General features: G+C 43.1%; 1 protein-coding gene across 1 annotated transcript in view; it reads left to right on the top strand.

Moving 5' to 3' along the window:
* Positions 1 to 10,692: 10,692 nt before the first annotated feature.
* Positions 10,693 to 24,448, top strand: part of LOC138369349 (protein roadkill-like) — a 19,075-nt gene continuing 5,319 nt past the window's right edge. Inside the window, exons 1-2 of the mRNA XM_069332588.1 lie at positions 10,693 to 10,798; positions 15,408 to 15,826. Of these exons, the coding sequence (XP_069188689.1) occupies positions 10,693 to 10,798; positions 15,408 to 15,826 (525 nt within the window). The remainder of the gene's footprint in view (positions 10,799 to 15,407; positions 15,827 to 24,448) is intronic.

Genomic DNA, 24,448 nt, shown 5'->3' on the forward strand with positions numbered 1-24,448 from the left:
TGCAACATTCTGTGCACTGGGGGTCATATATATCCCTGCTGAGTCACTCAAATTATCTGCAGAAAATCCTTGACCAGGTCATTCGATGTCGAGGAAGATGATATTTGAGTGGCAGTGTGGACATCAAGGCCACCGAGTTTGACTGGAAGAGTGGCCTATTTCCACTGACAGTGGGAAAGGTTGACGACTTTTTCTAGCATGGTCTTCAGGAGAGGGTCATATTCTCCAAGCCTTGCACTGTTATAAAATGGGGCACACCTCAAACTGGTAGGTTAGCCTTGGAAAGGGATAGGCATCTGGTGAGAGGATAAAACGCATCCTATCAGCATCAATGTCACCAATCCTATCTTCCATCCTCTCTAGGACCGAGATTTCCTTTTCAAGGATCTTGTCAATGGCGTTATGCCTGAAAGGAGCTCCAAGGAGAGTTATGTCTTCGGGCCTCATTACAAGAACTCCAGCCAAAAGCGAATTTGCTCAATGTAAACACATATACATACATACATACATACATACATACATACATACATACATACATACATACACGCTGATCACTTGCTGAACAATCTCATTAGGATCTTGCAACCACCAACAATCCAACCAATGATTATTATAGCCCATTAAAATATTATTATATTTTTTTTATATACACCTAATCACACACAAGCCTATATAACGATCATTCCCATTAAACCATCATCATAACAACGTATTCCACCCAGTTCTGGTTCCCGCCATTTGACAAGTGTGACTGACCATCACACACCACCACCAAGAGAGGCCACACCCGCAATAGTCCACTCCATCACCGGACAAAAAAAAAATACATATATATCGAAGAAATATGTCAAGTAAAAAGGCTGTAGAGCCGAAGTCATCGCATGTCGGTCACTTGTGCCTCGCGCGTTGTACAATTATCTTCACCTCCTCGGCAACATTTTTGAGCCAATCAGGAGCCCCGTGGATCGGTGACGTAAAAAAGGGAGAGGGCGGAGTCAAAGAGCGTGTAGCCAATCATATGCCCAGGGAATGTAAACACGTCGCAAACCATGATTGTATTGCCTCTGTTATAAACGGAATAATCCGCCTTCGACACGGAATGATACATCTGTGGTACAGTAGGGGGCACGGGAGGGGGGCAGAAGGAGGGGGGCAGAGAAAAGGGGGGGGATAGAGGGAGGAGGTGTGGGCATAGCATTATCTTACGAGGTGATCAAGCACGAGGAAGTAGGGGGGAAGGGGTGGGGGGGGGGAGTGTCGTGTTTTGTCTGGTCAAAGTGGGCGACAGTCATTGGTTAACTGTGCCCAACGGGTTCAGCAAGCCCAAAGTAGGCGATGCCCATTGACTAATGGGTGCCCCAAAGGTCATGTAATCCTAAAGGGGGCGACTTTCAAAAGTTGCTTAGGTCGAGTGACAATGACCTCACATGGATAACTATGGACTAAAGAGCCTTATTGAGAAATGAAGGCGATGTTTGAGAGTATTAAGAATTAGAAATTCACTCTAGAACACCACTCTCATGTTGAGCCTACTCTCTCATGTTGACCCCACTCTCTCATGTTGACCCCCTCTCTCTCATGTTGACCCCACTCTCTCATGTTGACCCTCCTCTCTCTCATGTTGACCCCACTCTCTCATGTTGACCCTCCTCTCTCTCATGTTGACCCTCCTCTCTCTCATGTTGACCCCACTCTCTCATGTTGACCCTCCTCTCTCTCATGTTGACCCCACTCTCTTTCATGTTGACCCCACTCTCTCATGTTGACCCTCTCTTCTCTCATTTTGACCCTCTCTTCTCTCATGTTGACCCCACTCTCTCATGTTGACCCCCCTTCTCTCTCATGTTGACCCCACTCTCTCTCATGTTGACCCCACTCTCTTTCATGTTGACCCCACTCTCTCTCATGTTGACCCCACTCTCTCTCATGTTGACCCCACTCTCTCTCATGTTGACCCCACTCTCTCTCATGTTGACCCCACTCTCTTTCATGTTGACCCCACTCTCTCTCATGTTGACCCCACTCTCTCTCATGTTGACCCTCTCTTCTCTCATGTTGACCTCACTCTCTCATGTTGACCTCACTCTCTCATGTTGACCCCACTCTCTCATGTTGACCCCACTCTCTCATGTTGACCCCACTCTCTCATGTTGACCCCACTCTCTCTCATGTTGAACCCCCCTTCTCTCTCATGTTGACCCCACTCTCTCTCATGTTGACCCCCTCTCATGCTGACCCCCTCTCTCACGATGACCCCCCTTTTCTCTCATGTTGACCCCTTTTCTCTCATGGTGACCCCCACCTCACATGTTTAGCTGCCCTTCTCTCTCATGTTGACCCCCCCTTCTCATGTTGACCCCCCCTTCTCATGTTGACCCCCCCTTCTCATGTTGACCCCCCCCTTCTCATGTTGACCCCCCCCTTCTCATGTTGACCCTCCTTCTATCATGTTGACCTCCTTCTCCCATGTTGAAAAATTAAATATTTCCATCAAAAAGCACTTTTACCTATAAAACAACACATTTTACCGACATAAAGCACAAATTACCTAAAAACTGAATATTTTACCTACAAATAGCCCAATTTACCTATAAAACTGAATATTTTACCTACAAATAGCCCAATTTACCTATAAAACTGAATATTTTACCTACAAATAGCCCAATTTACCTATAAAACTGAATATTTTACCTACAACAAATACAATTTACCTATGAAACATCATATTTTATAGACAAAACACACAATATACCTATAAAGCTGAAGATTTCACCAACAAAAGCACAATTTACCTATAAAATTTAATATTTTACAAAGAAAAAGCCCAATTTTTATATAAAACACCATATTTTTACAAAAAGCACAATTTATCTTAAAAAATCACATTTTACCTACAAAGAGCACAATTTACTTATAAAACAGCATATTTTACCAACAAAGGAGAACAAATTTACTAATAAATCATCATATTTTACCTACAAAAAGCACAATTTACCTATAAAATTGAATTTTGTTTTACAGACAAAAAGTACAATTTACCTTTAAACTCAACATTTTACCGACAACGAACATAATTTATCTATAAAACAGCATATTTTACTTACAAATAGGAAAATTTACCTATAAAACAGCATATTTTACTTACAAATAGGAAAATTTACCTATAAAAACAATATTTTACCTTTAAAAAGCATAATTTTTCTATAACACACCATATTTTTACTGAAAAAAGCAGAATTGACCTATAAAAGTGAATATCTTACAGACAAAAAACACAATTTACTTATTCAACAGAATATTATACCTTCAAAAGCACAATTTACCTAAAAAACTGATTTCTTTTTAAAAACAAAAAGTACAATTTACCTATAAAACTAAATATTTTACCCTCAAAAAGCAAAATTTTTCTATAAACACCAAATTTTACCGAGAAAACGCAGAATTGGCCTATAAAAGTGAATAACTTACAGACAAAAAAACACAATTTACTTATAAAACAGCATATTGTACGTACAAAAAAACAATATTTACCTATAAAACTGAGTATTTTACCGACAAAAAGCACAATTTACCGGAAAACTAAATATTTTTCTGACAAAAAGCACAATTTACCTATAAAACAGCTTATTCGACCAACAAAAAGCACTAATTACCTATAAAACAGCATATTTTACCTACAAGTAGAACAACTTACCTATGAAATTGATTCTTTTACATAAAAAGGCACAATTTACCTTTAAAATAGCATATTTCACCTACTAAAAGTCCATTTTACCTATGAAACTCACTATTTTAACTGCAAGAAAACACAATTTACCTATAAAACAGCATATTTTACTGACAAAATAGGACTGTTTAACCTATGAAACTAAATATGGTAATGACAAAAAACACAATTTACCTCTTAACAGCATATTTTACCAACAAACAACAAAATTTACCTGTAACACAGCATATTAGACCGACAAAAAGTACAATTTACTTATAAAACTTAATATTTTACCAACAAAAAGCACAAAATACCTATAAAACATCATATTTTACCGACAAAAAGACTAATTTACCTTTAAAATCTAATATCTTATCTACAAAAATCAGAATTTAACTATAAAACAGCATATTTGTTCGACAAAAAGCACAATTTACTAATAAAGCTGAAGCTTTTACCTACAAAAAGCACAATTTACCTAAAAAAAGAGCATATATTACGACAAAAAAGCGCCACCTGCAATTAAAATAGTTTATTTGACCAACAAAAAGCCCAAAATACCTATAAACATCATATTTTACTGACAAAAACAATTTACTTCTACAACCTAATAATATTTTACGTACAAAAATCAGAATTTACCTATAAAACAGCATATTTGACCGACAACAAGCACAATTTACCTATAAAACCGAATATTTTACTTAAAAATCACAATTTACCTATAAAACAAACTATTTTACAGACAAAAAACGCCATTTACCTATCAAACACCATATTTGACAGAAAAGAAGTTAAATTTACCTACAAAAGCATATTTTACCTATAAAACAGCATAATTTACCGACAAATTTTACCAACAAAATCACAATTTGCCTATAAAACACGCTATTTTACCGATATAAAGCAGAATTGATCTATAAAACTAAATATTTTATGGACAAAAAAAAGCACAATTTACCTATAAAACAGCATATTTTCTTGACAAAAAACACAATTTACTTATAACACATCATATTTAACTTACAAAACGCACAATTTACCTATAAAACTGAATCTTTTACCTTCAAAAATTATAATTCACCTATAAAACAGGATATTTGACCGATAACAGCACAGTTTATCTATAAACCTAAATATTTTACCTACAAAAAGAACAATATACCTATAAAACATCATATTTTACCGACAAAATGCATAATTTATCTTTGTAACTTAATATTTTACCAACAATAAAGTAGAGTTTACCTGTAAAACAGCATATTTGACCAACAAAACGAACAATTTACCTATAAAACAGCATATTTTACCTACAATATGCACAATTTGCCTATAAAACATCATATATAACCGACTAAAAACACCATTTATCCATAAAATAGCATATTTGACCGACAAAAAACAATTTATCTATAAAACAGCATAGTTTACTTACAAAAAGCACACTTTACATATAAAACTGAATCTTTTACCTACAAAAGGCACAATTTACCTATAAAACAGAAAATATTACCGACAAAAATCACTATAAAACTGAATATTTTTAGCTACAAAATGCAAAATAAACCTGTAAAACAACATATTTTACCGACACAAAGCATAATTTGCCTTTATAACTTAATATTTCACCTATAAAACATCATATTTTATCAAGAAAAACAAATTTATCTATAAAACTGAATATTTTACCGACAAAAAGCACAAATTACTTATGAAACAGCATATTTTATCGATAAAAAGCAGAGTTTACCTATAAAACAGCATATTTGACTGACAAAAAACACAATTTACCTATAAACTACATATTTTACCAAGAAAAGGTACTACTTACCTATAAAAGAGCATATTTATCGACAAAAATCTAAATTAACCTATAAAACAACATTTTCTACCGACAAAATGCATAATTTACCAATAAAACTGAATCTTTTAGCTACAAAAATAAAAATTTACCTATAATACAGCATAGTTATTACAATAAGTACAATTTAACTTAATATGATATTTATTACAATAATCACAATTTACCTGTAAAACAGCAAAATTTAGTGACAAAAAGCCCAATTTACCTATTAATAGCATATTTTACTTACAAAAAAATTACTAATAAAACTATCTTTTACCTACTAAAAGCACAATTTACCTATAAAACCATATATTTTACCTACAATAAGCACAATTTACCCATAAAAAAGCATAGTTTATCTACAAAAAGATCAATTTACATATAAAACAGAATATTTTAATGACAAAAAAAAGCACAATTTACCTTTAAAACGGCATATTGTAGCGACAAAAAGCATAATTTACCTATAAAACTGAAAATTTTACCGTGAAAAAACACAATTTACCTATAAAACAGGATATTTTACTGACAAAAAGTACAACTTACCTATAAAACTCAATGTTTTACTAACATATAGCACAGTTAAATTATAAAACTGCATATTTTACCGACATAAAGAAAATTTTAGTTTTAAAATTAAATATTTTACCTACAAAAAAGCACAATTTGTCTATAAAACAGCATATTTTACAGACAAAAAGCACAATTTTGTCAATAAAATTGAATATTTTACCTCAAAAAGCACAATTTACCTTTAAAATAACATATTTTACACTAAAAAAAAAAAGTTAACCCAGTTAACAAAGAACTTAAACTGAAAACATGACTACATTCTTAAACAACGAAAATAATCTAACTATTAAACAAGAAAACACATGAAAAAGGTAAAACAGTATCAAAATCAACTTACGTAACAATTAGACAAAGTAAAATTTGATAACAGTCAATAGTGTCAATAGGACAAATTAAAAATGACAATTAAAATCGTAAAGATTCAAAGTTTCTATGCAATAACAAAATAAATTATTCATTACTGAATTTCCGATCATCAACGTATAAAGAAACACAAACATTTAAAAATAATAGACATCTAATTGTTATATTCAATAGCACAGTTAAAGAGAAAATTATAAGGCTCATAATACTTTCTAAAAGAGCACCCAAAACAATCAAGGGAGACTAAATAATTAAAGAATATTATAAACACAAATAAAACATGCGCGGAACAGACACTTGATGAAATTTTACATAATATTACATAGAAATTTTTATATCTCCCTGATATATATAAAGACTCCATAATGCGCAGGTCAGACTGTCCAGTCACGCAAGAGTCCAAAATGTTAAGGGGGGAACTCATCTAAACAGTGAACACTCATAGCAATGATTCCTAAAATTTCTGAAAAACCTGGCCTCAGTAATGGAATTGGGCGGAGGTGGCTGGCCCCTCACCCTGATAGGGCCCGCCCACACCCTGCCACACCCGTCCCCACCCTTCCACATTCTCTCCCACCCTGTCACACACTGCCACTCACCAGTATAAGACCACCCTAGCCCACTACCTCACTACTACCCTAGCAGGATAAACAGCCACAGGGGTGGCCCTAAGGTGGCCCCAAGGTGGCCCCAGGGTGTAGAAGGAACCGACAGGAAGCTGGAGATAACGACCACCGTCACCGAGAGTGGGATGAGGGCCACCCCTCACTAGGTGGGCGGTCGGAAGGAGGGGAGAGAAGGGGAATGGTGTGATAACAGCTCCTCTCGTGTGAGCATGTGTCCCTCTGCCACCTCCCTCCCCTCACTCCCCCGAGACACGACCATGTGTCCACCACTAGACTAGAGAAGCAGCTACACTCTGGGCCGACACGACCATTGTAGCGTCAGTGACGTCACACAATGGTCGTGAACGCCATCAAACACACATAGATGTATTTATTTTCGCTGATTTCGTCCAAGTTAGGTTAGGATAGCTTACGTTAGGATAGACTATGTTAAGGTATGTTAGGTTAGGACAGGTTAGATAAGATAGGTTTGTTAGAAAATGTTTGGTTAGAAAAGGTTAGGATAGATTAGGATAAGTTAGGATAGGTTAGGTTAAGTTGCGACACTCTCAAAGGCTGAGGTAATATTAAGTCTGGATCTATTAGGATCAGTCTTAAAACGTAGAGTATCATTCATTCTAATTTACTTAAACCTAAAATCAAAAGTTGGACTTACATAGCTACATGAAAGGTTTTTTGCATAGGGATGGGAATATGTGAGTATAGTGATTTCTCGGTGTTATATCTACAGTAAAAATACTTGGTTGGGCTGGGTTAGGTTAAGTTAGGTTAAGTTGCGTTAGGTAAGGTCAGATGATGTTAGGTTCGCCTAGGTCAGGTCAGATTAGGGTAGGTTACAGAGTATATCCTAGCTACACTTGGATAAATTTTGACATGATTTTATGACGAGTGATTGATGATTTATTTGTGGCGCAACCTGTGTTGTGTGTATATTCACCTAGTTGTGCTTGCGGGGGTTGAGCTCTGCTCTTTCGGCTCGTCTCTCAGCTGTCAATCAATCAACTATTACTAGCTACTACTACTATTTTTCACACACACACACAACGCTAGAAAGAGAAAGACGGGCGGACTGCATTTTTTTGGGACTGTCGGAAAGCCTTTGACACAGTACGCCTTAAAAGGCTGATGCATACGCTGGAGAAACAGGCAGGAGTAACTGGTTGGGCGCTCCAGTGGATAAGGGAGTACCTAAGCAATAGGAAGCAGAGAGTTACAGTGAGGGGTGAGATCTCAGATTGGCGTGAAGTCACCAGTGGAGTCCCACAGGGCTCGGTACTCGGACCTATCCTGTTTCTGATACACATAAATGATCTCCCAGAGGGTATAGACTCATTCCTCTCAATGTTTGCTGACGACGCCATAATTATGAGAAGGATTAAGACAGAGGAGGACAGCTTGAGGCTTCAAGAAGGCCTAGACAAGCTAATGAAGATAGGTGTAGGGAGCAGGAGACCAGATACAAGGTATCATTTGGGAGATGAAATACTTCAAGAGTCAGAGAGAGAGAAAGACCTGGGGGTTGATATCACGCCAGACCTGTCTCCTGAAACTCATATCAAGAGGATAACATCAGCGGCATATGCCAGGTTGGCTAACATAAGAACGGCCTTAAGAAACTTGTGTAAGGAATCTTTCAGAACATTATATACCAAATATGTTAGACCAATCCTGGAGTATGCGGCTCCAGCATGGAGTCCATATCTAGTTAAGCATAAGACTAAACTGGAAAAGGTTCAAAGGTTTGCCACCAGACTAGTACCCGAACTGAGGGGTATGAGCTTCGAGGAGAGGCTACGGGAATTAAACCTCATATCACTGGGAAACAGAAGAGTTAGAGGGGACATGATCACCTCATACAAGATTCTAAGAGGAATTGATAGGGTAGATAAAGATAGACTATTTAACACAGGGGGCACAGTTGGAAATTGAGTGCCCAAATGAGCCATAGAGACGTTAGAAATAATTTTTTCAGTGTCAGAGTAGTAGACAAATGAAATGCATTAGGAAGTGATGTGGTGGAGGCTGACTCCATAGACAGTTTCAAGTGTAGATATGATAGAGCCCAATAGGCTCAGGAACCTGTAGACCAGTTGATTGACAGTTGAGAGGCGGGACCAAAGAGCCAGAGCTTAACCCCCGCAAGCACAAATAGGTGAGCAAATAGGTGAGCACACACACACACACACACACACAGAGGAAGCAGGCTCGTAACAGCTGTCTAACTCCCAGGTGCCTATTTACTGCTAGGTAACAGGACCATTAGGGTGAAAGAAACTCTGCCCATTTTTGTTTCCGCTGGTGCCAGAAATCAAACACCGGCCTACAGGATTACGTATCCAGCGTTCTGTCCATTCAGCCACCAGCGCCCTCTATGTGTGGTGTATGCGGTGAGTGTATGGTGTGTGTTGTCACTAGTCACAGCCAGCGTGTCACGGCTGTCACCCACAGCAGTGTGGTCTGGGCCGGCTTGGTCTGCTAGCCTTTTAACGGATTGGTCCCGCTCATTCCTCCTGTCACACCCATTACTATCCGCCTTCACCAACGCTGCCGCCCTCAACTACAGCGCCTACCATCAATAACACCCCCTACCATCAATAACACCTCTACCATCAATAACACCCCCTACCATCAATAACACCCCTACCATCAATAACACCCCCTACCATCAATAACACCCCTACCATCAATAACACCCCCTACCATCAATAACACCCCCTACCATCAATAACACCCCCTACCATCAATAACACCCCTACCATCAATAACACCCCCTACCATCAATAACACCTCTACCATCAATAACACCCCTACCATCAATAACACCCCTACCATCAATAACACCCCTACCATCAATAACACCCCTACCATCAATAACACCCCTACCATCAATAACACCCCTACCATCAATAACACCCCCTACCATCAATAACACCCCCTACCATCAATAACACCCCTACCATCAATAACACCCCTACCATCAATAACACCCCCTACCATCAATAACACCCCCTACCATCAATAACACCCCCTACCATCAATAACACCCCCTACCATCAATAACACCCCTACCATCAATAACACCCCTACCATCAATAACACCCCTACCATCAATAACACCTCTACCATCAATAACACCCCCTACCATCAATAACACCCCTACCATCAATAACACCCCTACCATCAATAACACCCCTACCATCAATAACACCCCTACCATCAATAACACCCCCTACCATCACCACCACCCCTATCACCAACAACATCATACCTCACGAACCAATCACTTCACCTCATGGACGCTTCTCAACCACTGGTAAAACACGTGAACCACACAAACACACACACACACACGCCCCTCCCCCACACGCAACTCTCCACCCCACACACGCACACCCCCATCCCACCCCTCGCACCCACCGAAACTAAACTCGCAATCCACCCATTTAAACCCCTGAATCTAGACCACATGAATGGATGTATGTATATAATTGTGTGTGTGTGTGTGTATGGCGGTGGGAAGGGGAGGAGGTTGTATAGAATTATCTTAAGCCAGGGGCCTGGGCCAGCCACCCACAATGGCCATGGCCTCGGAGCTGCCACCAACAGGAACCGACACTTGGACTGCTAGATTCGATGAGGTTGTCTCACAGGCGACAGATTGGCTAACAGGCGTAAACTGCGGTGATATGCCTGTTCCGGGATGAGGCGAAGAGGAGGGGGAAGGGTAGGGGAAGGTGGACCAGGGGTGTGTGGGGCAGGAGTGGAAGGGAAGGGAAGGGGGGGAGGAGTGGTGACGGAAGGGGGAAGGAGTTACTCAGTTTCTACAGGAAGGTGAGGTCTCGATCTTTCAAGTGGCGGCCTCCTAGCCTGCCTGTACCTGCTGCAGGATAATTTGACTTTATTGACCTACGAATTCTTTGTTGAATTCTTAACTGTACAGCTGATGTACAGGTTTCTGAGCCTATTGGGCTCTATAATGTCCATACTTGAAACTGTGTATAGAGTTAGCCTCCAACACATCACTTCTTAAAGCATTCCATTTGTCAACTACTCTGACACAAAAAAAAAAATCTTTCTAATGTCTCTATGGCTCATTTGGGCACTCAATTTCTACCTGTGTCTCCTAGTGCGTGTGCCCCTTGTGTTAAATAATCTGTCTTTATGTACCCTATCAATTCCTTTGAAAATTGGTGTGTGTGTGTGTGTGTGTGTGTGTGTGTGTGTGTGTGTGTGTGTGTGTGTGTGACGTTCATGCTCTGACTTGCTTGCACACGTAAGATGCTACCCTCTGGCGAGCATCTAATTAATTAATACAAACTACCTACTCCTCTTAATCTCTATATGCCTCACTATCTCTCCCTCTCACTTCAATGTTTTCACACTTGCAATTATTAATTTTTTTCTTCTCTATCTATCTACCCATCTGAGGTTTTCCGTCATACGCCAACCATTGTTATGACACTACTGGTTGGCGGGCTACGATGTAAACAAGGGCCCCCCCCCCCTGCTCACCTGTCAATTATGCCAACGCAAACTGCTCCAAATTTCCGAATTCAATCATTTATTTGCTTCAGACGTTGGTTATGAGGGCACTATAGTCACCCAGTATACTGTGGTCCCAGGTTCTTCAGGGCTCGGTAAGCCATCCTTAAAACACTGCGAAAATCACGACCTGAAAGACGCTCCCTGTAGTCTTGACGAGTGCAAGGCTGTGGAAAAGCCGCGGGGTAATGGAAGGAGGGGTGGGTGGGGAAAGGAGGAAGGGGGGGAGGGGAGGTGGAAGGGAAGAGGGGAGGGGGAAGGAGTAGAAGGAGGGATATGGCGATGGGGGGGGGGAGGGGGAAGGGGGGGAGGAAGTTTTTTTTTTTTTCTACCACAGACGAGGGCATTTATTTATACAGTGCTAAGCAGCATATATGTATTTTTGTCCGTCCAACATTACCAGAGATAGAAAGCTATATATATATATATATATATATATATATATATATATATATATATATATATATATATATGATATAATTACACAGGGCTAGAAACCCATGGAACCGTCTACCCGCCGAAGCCGTAAACGGCAAAACTGTGTTAAGTTTTAAAATCTATCAGGAAAAGTTCATGAATGCAAATATTGGGGGGGAGGAGGGGATACTTCGACAAGCCGCCGGCTTCCTGTCCTCGTCGAGGCCACTATAGGGGTTAGTGGCTCCCTCAGGTACTCGTTGCCGTGCACAGTGAGTCTTGGGTACAGCTCCAGTATAACATCAAGTGGAATTGAGGTGGAATCCACTTGATGTATCCACTTGAGGTGGATTGTACATCAAGTGGATTCCACCTCCCGCTGACTGTATCACACAACCTCTCGAGGACAGGGAGTCTTAGGCTCTTTTTCCTGCGTGAAAAGACTCCAGGGCGAGGCATGCACGCCAGGAATCACAGGAGGAAAGACTCCTCTTGTGTCATTATGCATGACACGAGAGGAGACCTACTGTGACCTCCTGTGACCTCCTGTGAAATGCTCTTAAAAGCATGATGGATAAAGAGGAGCCCCGTTCTTTGGATCTGCCAATCCGTGCAAAAATCTATCCTTTTAATCTAACTAGAAACGTACCGACCCAAGCATCCCACCTAACCTAACGTGACCGATGCGTAGGAAGCGTCATAGATATTTGTGAACCGTTATATTAGTAGGTCGCATTTGTAACGTTGGTCACCCATAACGTACAAAAGGCAACCTTTTAGTTGAGGTGACGGATTGAACCAGTAACATTGGTTCCTGTGGAAGTAGTGGTGGTAGTGGTAGTGGTGGTGGTTGAGACATGATGGTAGCGGAGGGGTAAGGGGTGGTGGTAGAGGTTTTGATGAGTTATGATGGTAGCAGTAGAGGTAGTGAGAAGAATGTTGGTAGAGGGGATGGTGGTAGTCGGGGTGTGTGTGGGGTGGTGGTTGTTGTTGGTGGGGGGGGGGCAGGGGTGGTGGCAGTTAATAGTGGAGGTGGCGGGGGGTTGTGGTAATTGTAGAGATGAGGGGTTGTCATAGTAGTGGAGATGGAGGGGGGGAGGGGAGTTGAAGTAGAGGTGGGAGGGGGGAGGGGTGATAGTAGTGGTGGTGGATGTGGGTGGTGGTGGTAGTGATGGTGTGAGTATTGGGGGGGGGGTAGGCAGGTAGGGGGGAGGGGGGTGCATGGGTAATGTCGCTCCACTGTCCAGAAGAGGAATGACTCCCCGCCCTCCTTGGCACCTCTCACCTTCCTTGAGCCTCTCTTGATTCTCTCACAATCTCACTCTCTTTCTCCCCCCTCCCTCACTTTCTACCCTTCTTTCCATTTCTATTTCTGTGTCTAATTCCCCATTTCTTCCACTTTTCACTCCTTTTAACCTCTTTCTCATCCCATTCTCTCATTTCATTCGTCGTATTTCTCACTTCTTTCATTCCACTTCTCACCCATTTTCTCCCCTTTCCCTCTTTTCCCCTCCCCCTCTCTTCTATCACCCACTTCTTCCTTCCTCCATCTCACATAGTTGCACTCAGTGGAACGGACACTTTTCCATGTTACTCAAGCTGACCGTCAAACCATCTAATATGTTAATTATGGTAGTGAGAGGGCAGGCTAAACTGAGTCTTATTTTGTTGTGCCCGACAACTCACTCTCCGGGGGTCTGAAGGTCTTCCCCCCCCCCCCCCCTGACAGCTGTCAATGGCACCCAGCTGGGTGCCATTCTACGCTAACTCAAGCAAGCAAGCAAGCAAGCAAGTAAGGCATGCTTCTGTGTATGGGTAGCTGGAGCGTCTAGCATGGAGGGGTGGGGGGGGGGGGGTGGGGGTACCCCCATTGTCGATGATGCTAGTGGGGGGAGATGTTATGGCCGGTGGGGGGAGGGGGGGACGGAGGCTACAACATCTTCACTACTCCCCCCTCTCTCTTCATCACTTTAACCATCGTTCCTGCACCACTATTCTCATAGCTCCGACCTTCTTTACTACTCACTAGCTTCACTGTTCACTATCGTCACCACTGTAGCCATCTTCCCTATACACATTACCTTAATAGATACATACGTACATATGTTCCACATGGGTGGGGTGAAAAGAGAGAGATGATTACCCCCCTGTGGAAAAACAAAGGGGATAGTCTGGTCCTTACATTCTCACTGGTTGGATGGTTGGGGTGGTAGGCACTGTGTATCAGGTATAGGGCAGACCTAGCTATAGGCTGGCTATGGCTAACTGGATGAGAATATTTGATGTGAAGTACTTGTGTAATGTCTAGTCTCCTATTGTCTACTATTGTCTCAAATATTTCAGTGTTACTGGTCAGTATATCCCTGACCAGATGGTCTCACTGTATTTGTATCTGATGTGGTAGTCAAGACTTGTAGGTTCTGTACTGTCATGTACCTTGAGAGAGAGATGTTGTTGTCTTGCCTATATATTGAGAATATTTGGCCTGATAATCCCAAAGTAGGTCTGAAAAGGCCTAAATGTTTTGATCTCAATATGGCAGATGGCATATTTTATATATATATATATATATATATATATATATATATATATATATATATATATATATATATATATGACATATGGAACGGTAACAATGTTTGGTAACGTTAAATTAGATTAGATTACATGATATCCAGTTATTTGTTAACGAAAAAATGTTAAACGAAGAATCATCACACTCGTTGCTAATTAGCTATTTAACAACACCAGTCAATTAACTTTCCGTTAACAACAAAGATCAGTTCTGTTTGCTGTCACTTAGACAGCAAACAGACAATTATTAACAAATAATTAGACAAATATTAACATCTTCCCCCCAATTTAACACTGTCTGTTTATCACCAACGTCTTAAGTATTGTCCAGACTCAACCAAACGTCTTAACTGTTGTTCAGACTCAACCAACGTCGTAAGTCTTGGTCAGACTCAACCAACGTCGTAAGTCTTGGTCTGACTCAACCAACATCTTAATTAAGTCTTGGTCAGACTCAACCAACGTCGTAAGTCTTGGTCAGACTCAAGCAACGTCTTAAGTCTTGGTCTGACTCAACCAACAACAATTACTGATTGATCAGTGCTGATCAATCCCCACGATTCTAAATTGTTTCAAATTCAATTACCTTCGAATACTGTAACCTAATTTAATTACCTAAACTACTAATTTAGTGAGAACAAATCACTGTTACAGTCTATTTTTTTTTTACTAATAGTCTGTCAAGTTTTGTTCATTGTTCTCAGTGATTATAAGTGCTAAGTGTGCCCAAGCGGTTGCGTTCAGGAATAACATACAGGTTTGGCAGCTTCCAACGACAACAGTAGACGCAGGAACGGCAACGGTAGACGCAGGAACGGGAACAGTAGACGCAGGAACGGGAACAGTAGACGCAGGAACGGCAACAGTAGACGCAGGAACGGGAACAGTAGACGCAGGAACGGGAACAGTAGACGCAGGAACGGGAACAGTAGACGCAGGAACGGGAACAGTAGACGCAGGAACGGGAACAGTAGACGCAAGAACGTCAACAGTAGACGCAGGAACTTCAACAGTAGACGCAGGAACTTCAACAGTAGACGCAGGAACGGCAACAGTAGACGCAGGAACGGCAACAGTAGCCCCATAAAGTGCAACAGAAGAAGCAGCAACAGACAAACAGACGCAGCAACAGACAAACAGACGCAGCAACAGCACAACAGTGCTGTAAAGACCCAGGTACCAATACTCTCCATCCTTGCCCCCTCCCCTCACCATCCCCCTCCCATCCCTCACCATCCCTTACCCATCCCCCCCCCTCCTTCTCTATTCTTTCCCTTTCGTCCTCGCGCCAAAGAGGGCGGGCCGCCAGCCCCACCCACTCCCGCCCATCCACGCCCACACCCGCCCACTCTCCGCTCGCTGTCAGTCCTTCAGAGCCTCACCGCCGCCCACCACTTGTTCATCCACGCCCACGGTATTCACGGGCGGCGTGAATGGTGGTGCAGTGGGTGGGAGGGGGTGGGAGAGGTGTTGCTTGGAAGGGGGAAGAGGGGTGGATGGGAGAGGTAATTGGGATGATGGGATGGCAAGGAGGATAGAATGGGAGGCTACAGAACGATGGGAGAAGACAGGTGGGTGTACCTGGGGGGACAGTGTGGGTGTACCTGGGGGGACAGTGTGGGTGTACCTGGGGGGACAGTGTGGGTGTACCTGGGGGGACAGTGTGGGTGTACCTGGGGGGACAGTGTGGGTGTATCTGGGGAGACAGTGTGGGTGTACCTGGGAGACAGTGTGGGTGTACCTGGGAGACAGTGTGGGTGTACCTGGGGAGACAGTGTGGGTGTACCTGGGGAGACAGTGTGGGTGTACCTGGGAGACAGTGTGGGTGTACCTGGGAGACAGTGTGGGTGTACCTGGGGAGATAGTGTGGGTGTACCTGGGGAGACAGTGTGGGTGTACCTGGGGAGACAGTGTGGGTGTACCTGGGAGACAGTGTGGGTGTACCTGGGAGACAGTGTGGGTGTACCTGGGGAGACAGTGTGGGTGTACCTGGGGTGACAGTGTGGGTGTACCTGGTAGACAGTGTGGGTGTACCTGGGAGACAGGTGGGTGTACCTGGAAGACAGTGTGGGTGTACCTGGGGAGACAGTGTGGGTGTACCTGGGGAGACAGTGTGGGTGTACCTGGGGTGACAGTGTGGGTGTACCTGGGAGACAGTGTGGGTGTACCTGGGAGACAGGTGGGTGTACCTGGAAGACAGTGTGGGTGTACCTGGGGAGACAGTGTGGGTGTACCTGGGGGGACAGTGTGGGTGTACCTGGGAGACAGTGTGGGTGTACCTGGGAGGACAGTGTGGGTGTACCTGGGGAGACAGTGTGGGTGTACCTGGGGAGACAGTGTGGGTGTTCCTGGGAGACAGTGCAGTGTGGGTGTACCTGGGAGACAGTGTGGGTGTACCTGGGAGACAGTGTGGGTGTACCTGGGGAGACAGTGTGGGTGTACCTGGGGAGACAGTGTGGGTGTACCTGGGGAGACAGTGTGGGTGTACCTGGGGAGACAGTGTGGGTGTATCTGGGAGACAGTGCAGTGTGGGTGTACCTGGGGAGACAGTGTGGGTGTACCTGGGGAGACAGTGTGGGTGTACCTGGGGAGACAGTGTAGGAGAGTTACGTAAGGGCAACACTTCATTATATACCAAAGTGGCACTCCACTCCGCCCACTTTGGCACCGTGACGCTCTGGGGAGTGCCACTCATGGCCCACCCCGGTGCATGTGTGGGAGGTGTGCACACACACACTTACACACACACACACACACTTACACACACACACACACACACACACACACACACACACACACACACACACACACACACACACACACACACACACACACACTTACACACTTACACACGAGCCTGACGGCTGAGTGGATAGCGCTCGGGACTCGTAATCATAGGGGCGGGGGATCGATCCCCGGTGAAGGTGGAAAGAAATGAGCAAATTACTTTCATCTTGGTGCACCTATTCACCTAGCAGTAAATAGGTACCTGGGAGTTAGACAGATGCTACAGGCTGCTTCCTGTGAGAGTGTGTGTGTGTGAGAAAAGAAGTTGATTGACAGTTGCGAGGCGGGCCTAAGGAGCCAGACCTCAACTCCCGCAAGCACAACTAGGTGAATTTAAATAGTTGAGTACACACTTTATATTTGTACAATAGGAGATATGTTAGCGACATATAAGATTCTTTGGAACATTGCCAAAGTAGATAAGGACGGAATGTTTAACACGTGTAAGAATTTCAATAATGGAATTCAGCAACACAAATAAACTAAGACAATATAAGGAAACCATCCATCGTAAAAGCAGTGGATAGCTTAAACGAACTAGAGAAAGTTTTAAATATGGACATGACAACAAATCTCATTAAACGACAAGCAACTTAAAAAAAAAACGCGGCCCAAGAGCTGACATCCGGTTCTACAGACGCAATTAAACGACAGTAATCAGGTGATTACACCGATAGATTAGGAGAACAACGTTTAAGTGATCTATTTCCCTTTTGTTTATATAAGAAAAAACCCAAGACCATATCATACTAACTTCTCCCTCCTCAAAAGACATTCCTCGCTTCTCTAAGACGCACGTAAAGCACGCTTTCCGGTTATGCAAATTAGGAACCTAAACTTATGTTGCATATAATAGCGTTCGTCACCTTTTTTTATTATCTGCGTCTAGGAGACATGTTTATATATTGATGTCAGCAATATATATAAATTTCAGAGTCAAGATTACCTGGGTTGGTTACTTTTGTTGAGCTGAGTGTTGCTGGGGAGGGAGGTTGAGCTTTAGATCTTGGGTCCCACGTTATATTGACTACTGCCCTTGATCCACAACTATTTGGGTACTCGAGTAACAACTTTTTAATCAGTCTATGGGTAGTTGATACGTGGTTGATGGGGTTGATGGGGTTCTGGGGGTTCTTCTACTCCCCAAGCCCGGCCCGAGGCCAGGCTTGACTTGTGAGAGTTTGGTCTACCAGGCTTTTGCTTGAGTTGAGAGAGAGAGAGAGAGAGAGAGAGAGAGAGAGAGAGAGAGAGAGAGAGAGAGAGAGAGAGAGAGAGAGAGAGAGAGAGAGAGAGAGAGAGAGAGTTGAGAGTTGAGACACTCTCCACCACTCCACAATTAGAGTATGGAGTTTGCATCCACAATCCATGTGTGGAATCGGCCTCTATCACTCCATAATTAGTGTATTAAGTCTACTTCCACTAAATATCATGACCTTACACTTGGTTGGCATTGAAATCAAACACCTAATTTTAAGATCAGCGCTCTTGTTTGTTCAGGGGCCTGACGGCTGAGTGGACAGCGCTCGGGATTTGGAGTCCTAAGGGCCCGGGTTCGATCCCCGGCGGAGACGGAAACAAATGGGCATGGGCATAGTTTCTTTCACCCAAGTGCCCATGTTCACCTAGCAGTAAATAGGTACCTGGGAGTTAGACAGCTGCTACTGGCTGCTTCCTGTGTGTGTGTGTGTGTGTGTGTGTGTGTGTGTGTGTGTGTGTGTGTGTGTGTGTGTGTGTGTGTGTGTGTGTGTGTGAAAAATAAATTGATTAATGACAGTTGAGAGGCTGGCCGAAAGAGCCAGAGCTCAACCCCCGCAAGCAAAACTAGGTGAATACACACACACACACACACCAAACACCCCTCCCCACAAACACACACCAAACACCCTCCCCCTCCCCCACACACACACACCAAACACCCCCCCCCATCCCACACACACACACACACATCACAGTGGCATCTCCAACACTCGCTTCGTCACTGGGCAGTAAGAGTGCCCGCGGGTGCCAGAAGAGGCGTGGCACTCTACCATCAGTTATCAGCCAGCAATGGCACCCGGGGCGACCCTCAGTGACACCCCCTAAACAGCACTTTTTCTTTCATCTGTGATGTGTTTCATATCTATCTTGAACGTGAAAGGGAGTCAAAAGGAATTATCACGTTATTAGGGAATTTTCAGAAGTGCATTTGAAATGATTAATTATGTTATTATTAACGTAAAATTTAAATACTACTACTACTACTACTACTACTACTAATAATAATAATAATAATAATAATAATAATAATAATAATAATAATGTCCTTGGGAAATTTATGTAAGGAATTTACACCAAGTCTTTCACACTCTTTCACAACGTCTATATCAACGATTAGACAATCAGACGTTGAGATGTAAGTCTCGTCCTCATCACACACTCAGACCTTGACGAAGCACTCAGGAGAGTGCGAAAGACTTGGTGTAAAAGCCTTACATAAATTTCACAAGGACATTATTATTATTATTATTATTATATATTACCTTCGACATCAGAGCACAGACCAGGTGACACTGGCACCTTCTTCTTCAGACCAGGTGACACTGGCAGTTTCATCAGAGCTCAGACCAGGTGACACTGGCACCTTCTTCTTCAGACCAGGTGACACTGGCAGTTTCATCAGAGCTCAGACCAGGTGACACTGGCACCTTCTCCATCAGAGAACAGACCAGGTGACACTGGCACCTTCTCCATCAGAGCTCAGACCAGGTGACACTGGCACCTTCTCCATCAGAGAACAGACCAGGTGACACTGGCACCTTCTTCAACAAGTGTTTATGTAGCCAAGTGCCCCGGCTATAATGAACACTTTCTGACAGGAACGTGACAGGTCTTGACAAAACGGGTTCTAAATGTAGCGGATTTCACTTGGGTCAAGTTTCTAGTATTATTAGAGAAGGAGGTTTGTGTTGTGTTTATACTGGTGGTTATCCCAGTGTTGGTATCAATAGTGGTGGTGCTGGTGGTGGTGGTGGTGGTAGTGGTGGTGGTAGTTGGTGGTGGAGTTTTCTGTGGTTGGTGGTTGGTGGTGATGGTGGTGTTGGTGTTAGTGGACGGTGGTGCTGGTGGTGCTGGTGCTGGTGTGAGTGGTGGTTGGATGTAATGGTAGTTGGTGGTAATGGTGGTTGGCGGTGGTTGGTTGTGATGGTGATAGTTGGTGGTAATGGTGGTTGGTGGTTGGTTGGTGGTTGGTTGGTGATGATTGGTGATATCTGCCTAACAGTTTCCACGGGAGGGGGGGGGGGTGGCGGTGCTGTTTACATGGGGTGCGGACGCAGGTGCTGTTCAATACCGGTGCTGCTTACACCAGTATTAGTCTAATCCAAGCTGTGTAAATATCCTTGAAACAAACACTATTTAGATTAAAATAAAAAATTGTAATGTTTGCCAACTTCCCATATGGTATCTAGGGTTACCTTTCTGATTGCTCTAATTGCCCTGTTGGTGCAGGTATATCCTGATCATATGAGAACATTACAAGAATGTAAGAACTTTTGTATATATAAATAAAAATCAATAAATATCTCTCCCACTCCAAACTTCATTACCTTACATTTCTGGGATTGAATACTAACAGCCATTTGTGTGCCCACTCCTGAATGTTTTTTCAAGGACCAATAGGATCAAGAGGGTGACGACCCTGTGTCAAATATCGTTTGTCAATTGTTGTACAGAAGTTGTTGTCAACATCTAGAAGAAATCTTTCGATCCCATGACTGGTCCACAAACAGTGTTAGGTCGAAGCAGGACTCGTCTACCAAGGTGACGAGGAAGGTGGACACGAGAAAGTATCAAACTGACCTGGCAGGTGTTAAGCTGTCCAAGCTTAGAAGATTGTAGCTCCGTGAATGATCTCTGAGGATGACATGTATACACGACGTAGCATAAGCTTTGTTCCTGGCCAGTGCTACTTTCTGATTGTTTAAGCCTCCAAAGTAGAGAGAGAGAGAGAGAGAGAGAGAGGGAGAGAGAGAGAGAGAGAGAGAGAGAGAGAGAGAGAGAGAGAGAGAGAGAGAGAGAGAGAGAGAGAGAGAGAGAGAGAGAGAGAGAGAGAGAGAGAGAGAAAGAGAGCGTGGCACTGTGCAGCTGGAGGGGCGCCATATTGGAGTGCCAAGATGGGCGTGGCAGTCACCGACGCACAGATGTCGACCATCCGACAACCTAAACCCTCCAACTGTAATTTATCGCTCACTTCTCACTTTGTTTCGCCCCCCCACCCAACGATTACACAAACGATCGTTCGTTCTGGCACCCGCCATAAGCACCTAAAAATATGTCACAACATCAAGGGGATTCGAAAGAATATTGCCATATTTAATATGGCATTTCTTAGACGAAGTAGTTCAAGTCAAGAGTTTCGTGAATATTGCTTAAGTCTAGTATTTTGCGATCTCGGGCACTTTCTTGTTCTTGGGTCTCCTAAGCTGGGATCACAGGTACTTTCTTCCCCTTAGAGCTTAGTAAGCTGGGATCACAGGTACTTTCTTCCCCTCAGAGCTTAGTAAGCTGGGATCACAGGTACATTCTTCCCTCAGAGCTTAGTAAGCTGGGATCACAGGTACTTTCTTCCCCTCAGAGCTTAGTAAGCTGGGATCACAGGTACTTTCTTCCCCTCAGAGCTTAATAAGCTGGGATCACAGGTACTTTCTTCCCCTCAGAGCTCAGTAAGCTGGGATCACAGGTACTTTCTTCCACTCAGAGCTCAGTAAGCTGGGATCACAGGTACTTTCTTCCCCTCAGAGCTTAGTAAGCTGGGATCACAGGTACTTTCTTCCCCTCAGAGCTTAGTAAGCTGGGATCACAGGTACTTTCTTCCCCTCAGAGCTTAGTAAGCTGGGATCACAGGTACTTGCTTCCCCTCAGAGCTTAGTAAGCTGGGATCACAGGTACTTTCTTCCCCTCAGAGCTTAGTAAGCTGGGATCACAGGTACTTTCTTCAAGCTGCGCACTTAAACGATTTAATATTTTTAATCCCTCTTTTACTTCTAATTTTTTTGTATAATTACCTAAATAAGTCGACCACTTTACGTATGCAAATTAGTGCTCATTTTCTTAATAAGAACAGTTAATGCTATCGTTAACGTCATTACAAGCACGTTGAAGGAACCATCAGGTAGGAAGCTTCTCTGAACTAGCAGGCAGGAAGGGCCCAGGACTAGCAGGCAAGAAGCTCCTCTAGACTAGCAGGCAGGAATTTAGGGCCCCTGATCCAACAGACAGGAGAGGGTCCTTGAACTAGCAGACAACACTATTTCTCCTCGTTTCCACTACTTTTCTCCGGGGGAATTTCACCTGCACATTTAATACTTGCTACTATACCTATCCCTAGTTACTCTACCTGCAGCCCCTTACTACCTTGAACGTCCATTACACCCGCCAAGAGCTCAACTACACTACCCAACCATGACGCTCAAACCACGCTAGATACAGAAGCTGACGATCAAAACGCAGTAAGACAGAGCAACTGAACTTCAGTTAGTGGGCGAAGGTCTCGGCATTATAGGGCTGGATTTTGGCGTTCATGGGAAACAACTGAGTACCAGCAGTCAGGCGGTTTTGGCAGGTGCGTGTCTCTGAGTGCGCCGACAAGAATCTAGCTAGATACTAGGAGCCAAAATTCATGGATGGGCCAGGATGGAACAGAAAAGGCAATGAAATCCGAATCGGTCGTGGAGGGAGCTTTTGAGGTAACTTTCTTAGGCAATGAAAACGAAGTAGCGACGATTCAGCACTGAAATGTGGCTGGATGACTCCGTAGAGTTTAGCGGATACCTGGCACAGGCCGAGCTTTGCAATTACTTTATTCATTCTCGTATTCTTGAAGATATCCTCACAGTATACCCAAAATTTGCCAGTGCAGGCTATTAAACACATGGCTCTGTATGACTAACCATCCTGTGTGATGGGGGACTTGTATTACCACTGCTGCCTTATTCAATCTTGTGTTGTTGATATCCTCAAAATGCATCCGGAGTCTGCCAGTGCAGACCGCTTATCACATGCCTCTGTATGACTAACCATCCTGTGTGATGGGGATTTTTTAGCATCACCTAGTTAGCGTTTTTGACACACTGTACTTCACTTCATATAGTCTAGGGTAGCTGCACTAATGCAGATGTACCTCATATATTAATAATAATAAAAAAAGCTAATGTAGCTAGCTTTTTGACACACTGTACTCTCCTTCATATAGTCTAGGACAGCTGCACAAATGCAGATGTACCTCATGTATTAAAAAAATGCAAATGCGTTATGTCGATGACATTAGTATTGTTGCAAATACCCAAACTAGATTGAAAATTCTACTTAGTTGACTGCAAAAAGAATTTAATGCTATCTTATTTTCTTCGTAACTATATCCAGATTTCTTCAACCCCCCAAAATCTTGCACATCTCAAATCTGTCACACTTCAAACACGTGCTCCTCCATCCAAAACGTATGATCTATTGAGCACTGTGTCAACACCGACGGCTCAGTTCAGTCATCAACTGGACGGACTGCAGCAGCATTTATGTTTTATGGAAATATTATTTCCACACATAGTATCACAGTCAGGTTAAATAACTGGCTAACTCTACAGAACCAGAACTAGCGGCACTAGAACTAGCTACCAGTACACACACAAAAATACTAGGAGGTGGAATAATTTTCTAATATTTAAAGTCTGCTCTTCCAGTGCTTGAAAATGTCTCCTGTAAGGCAAACAGCAAGAAATTCATAATAGTAATTATAAATATTCTGAAATAGAGTTATTTAGAGTACTAGAGTTATTTAGTTATAGAGAACTAGACCAAGGTATACCCATTTCTATTGTTAAATATATAAACCGAAGCACAAAACGTCGACCAGACTGTGCGACACAGTGGTTGCCAGGATCAGGTTGGGTCACCTGTGGCAGGTGGCTACAGGTGACGGATCTCCCAATCCTGAGCACTCCAGGTGCAAACTCTATGAGCAGGAATTGAGGCATGATC

This window comes from Procambarus clarkii, chromosome 28 (assembly GCF_040958095.1).
Source record: "Procambarus clarkii isolate CNS0578487 chromosome 28, FALCON_Pclarkii_2.0, whole genome shotgun sequence".
Lineage (NCBI taxonomy): Eukaryota > Metazoa > Arthropoda > Malacostraca > Decapoda > Cambaridae > Procambarus > Procambarus clarkii.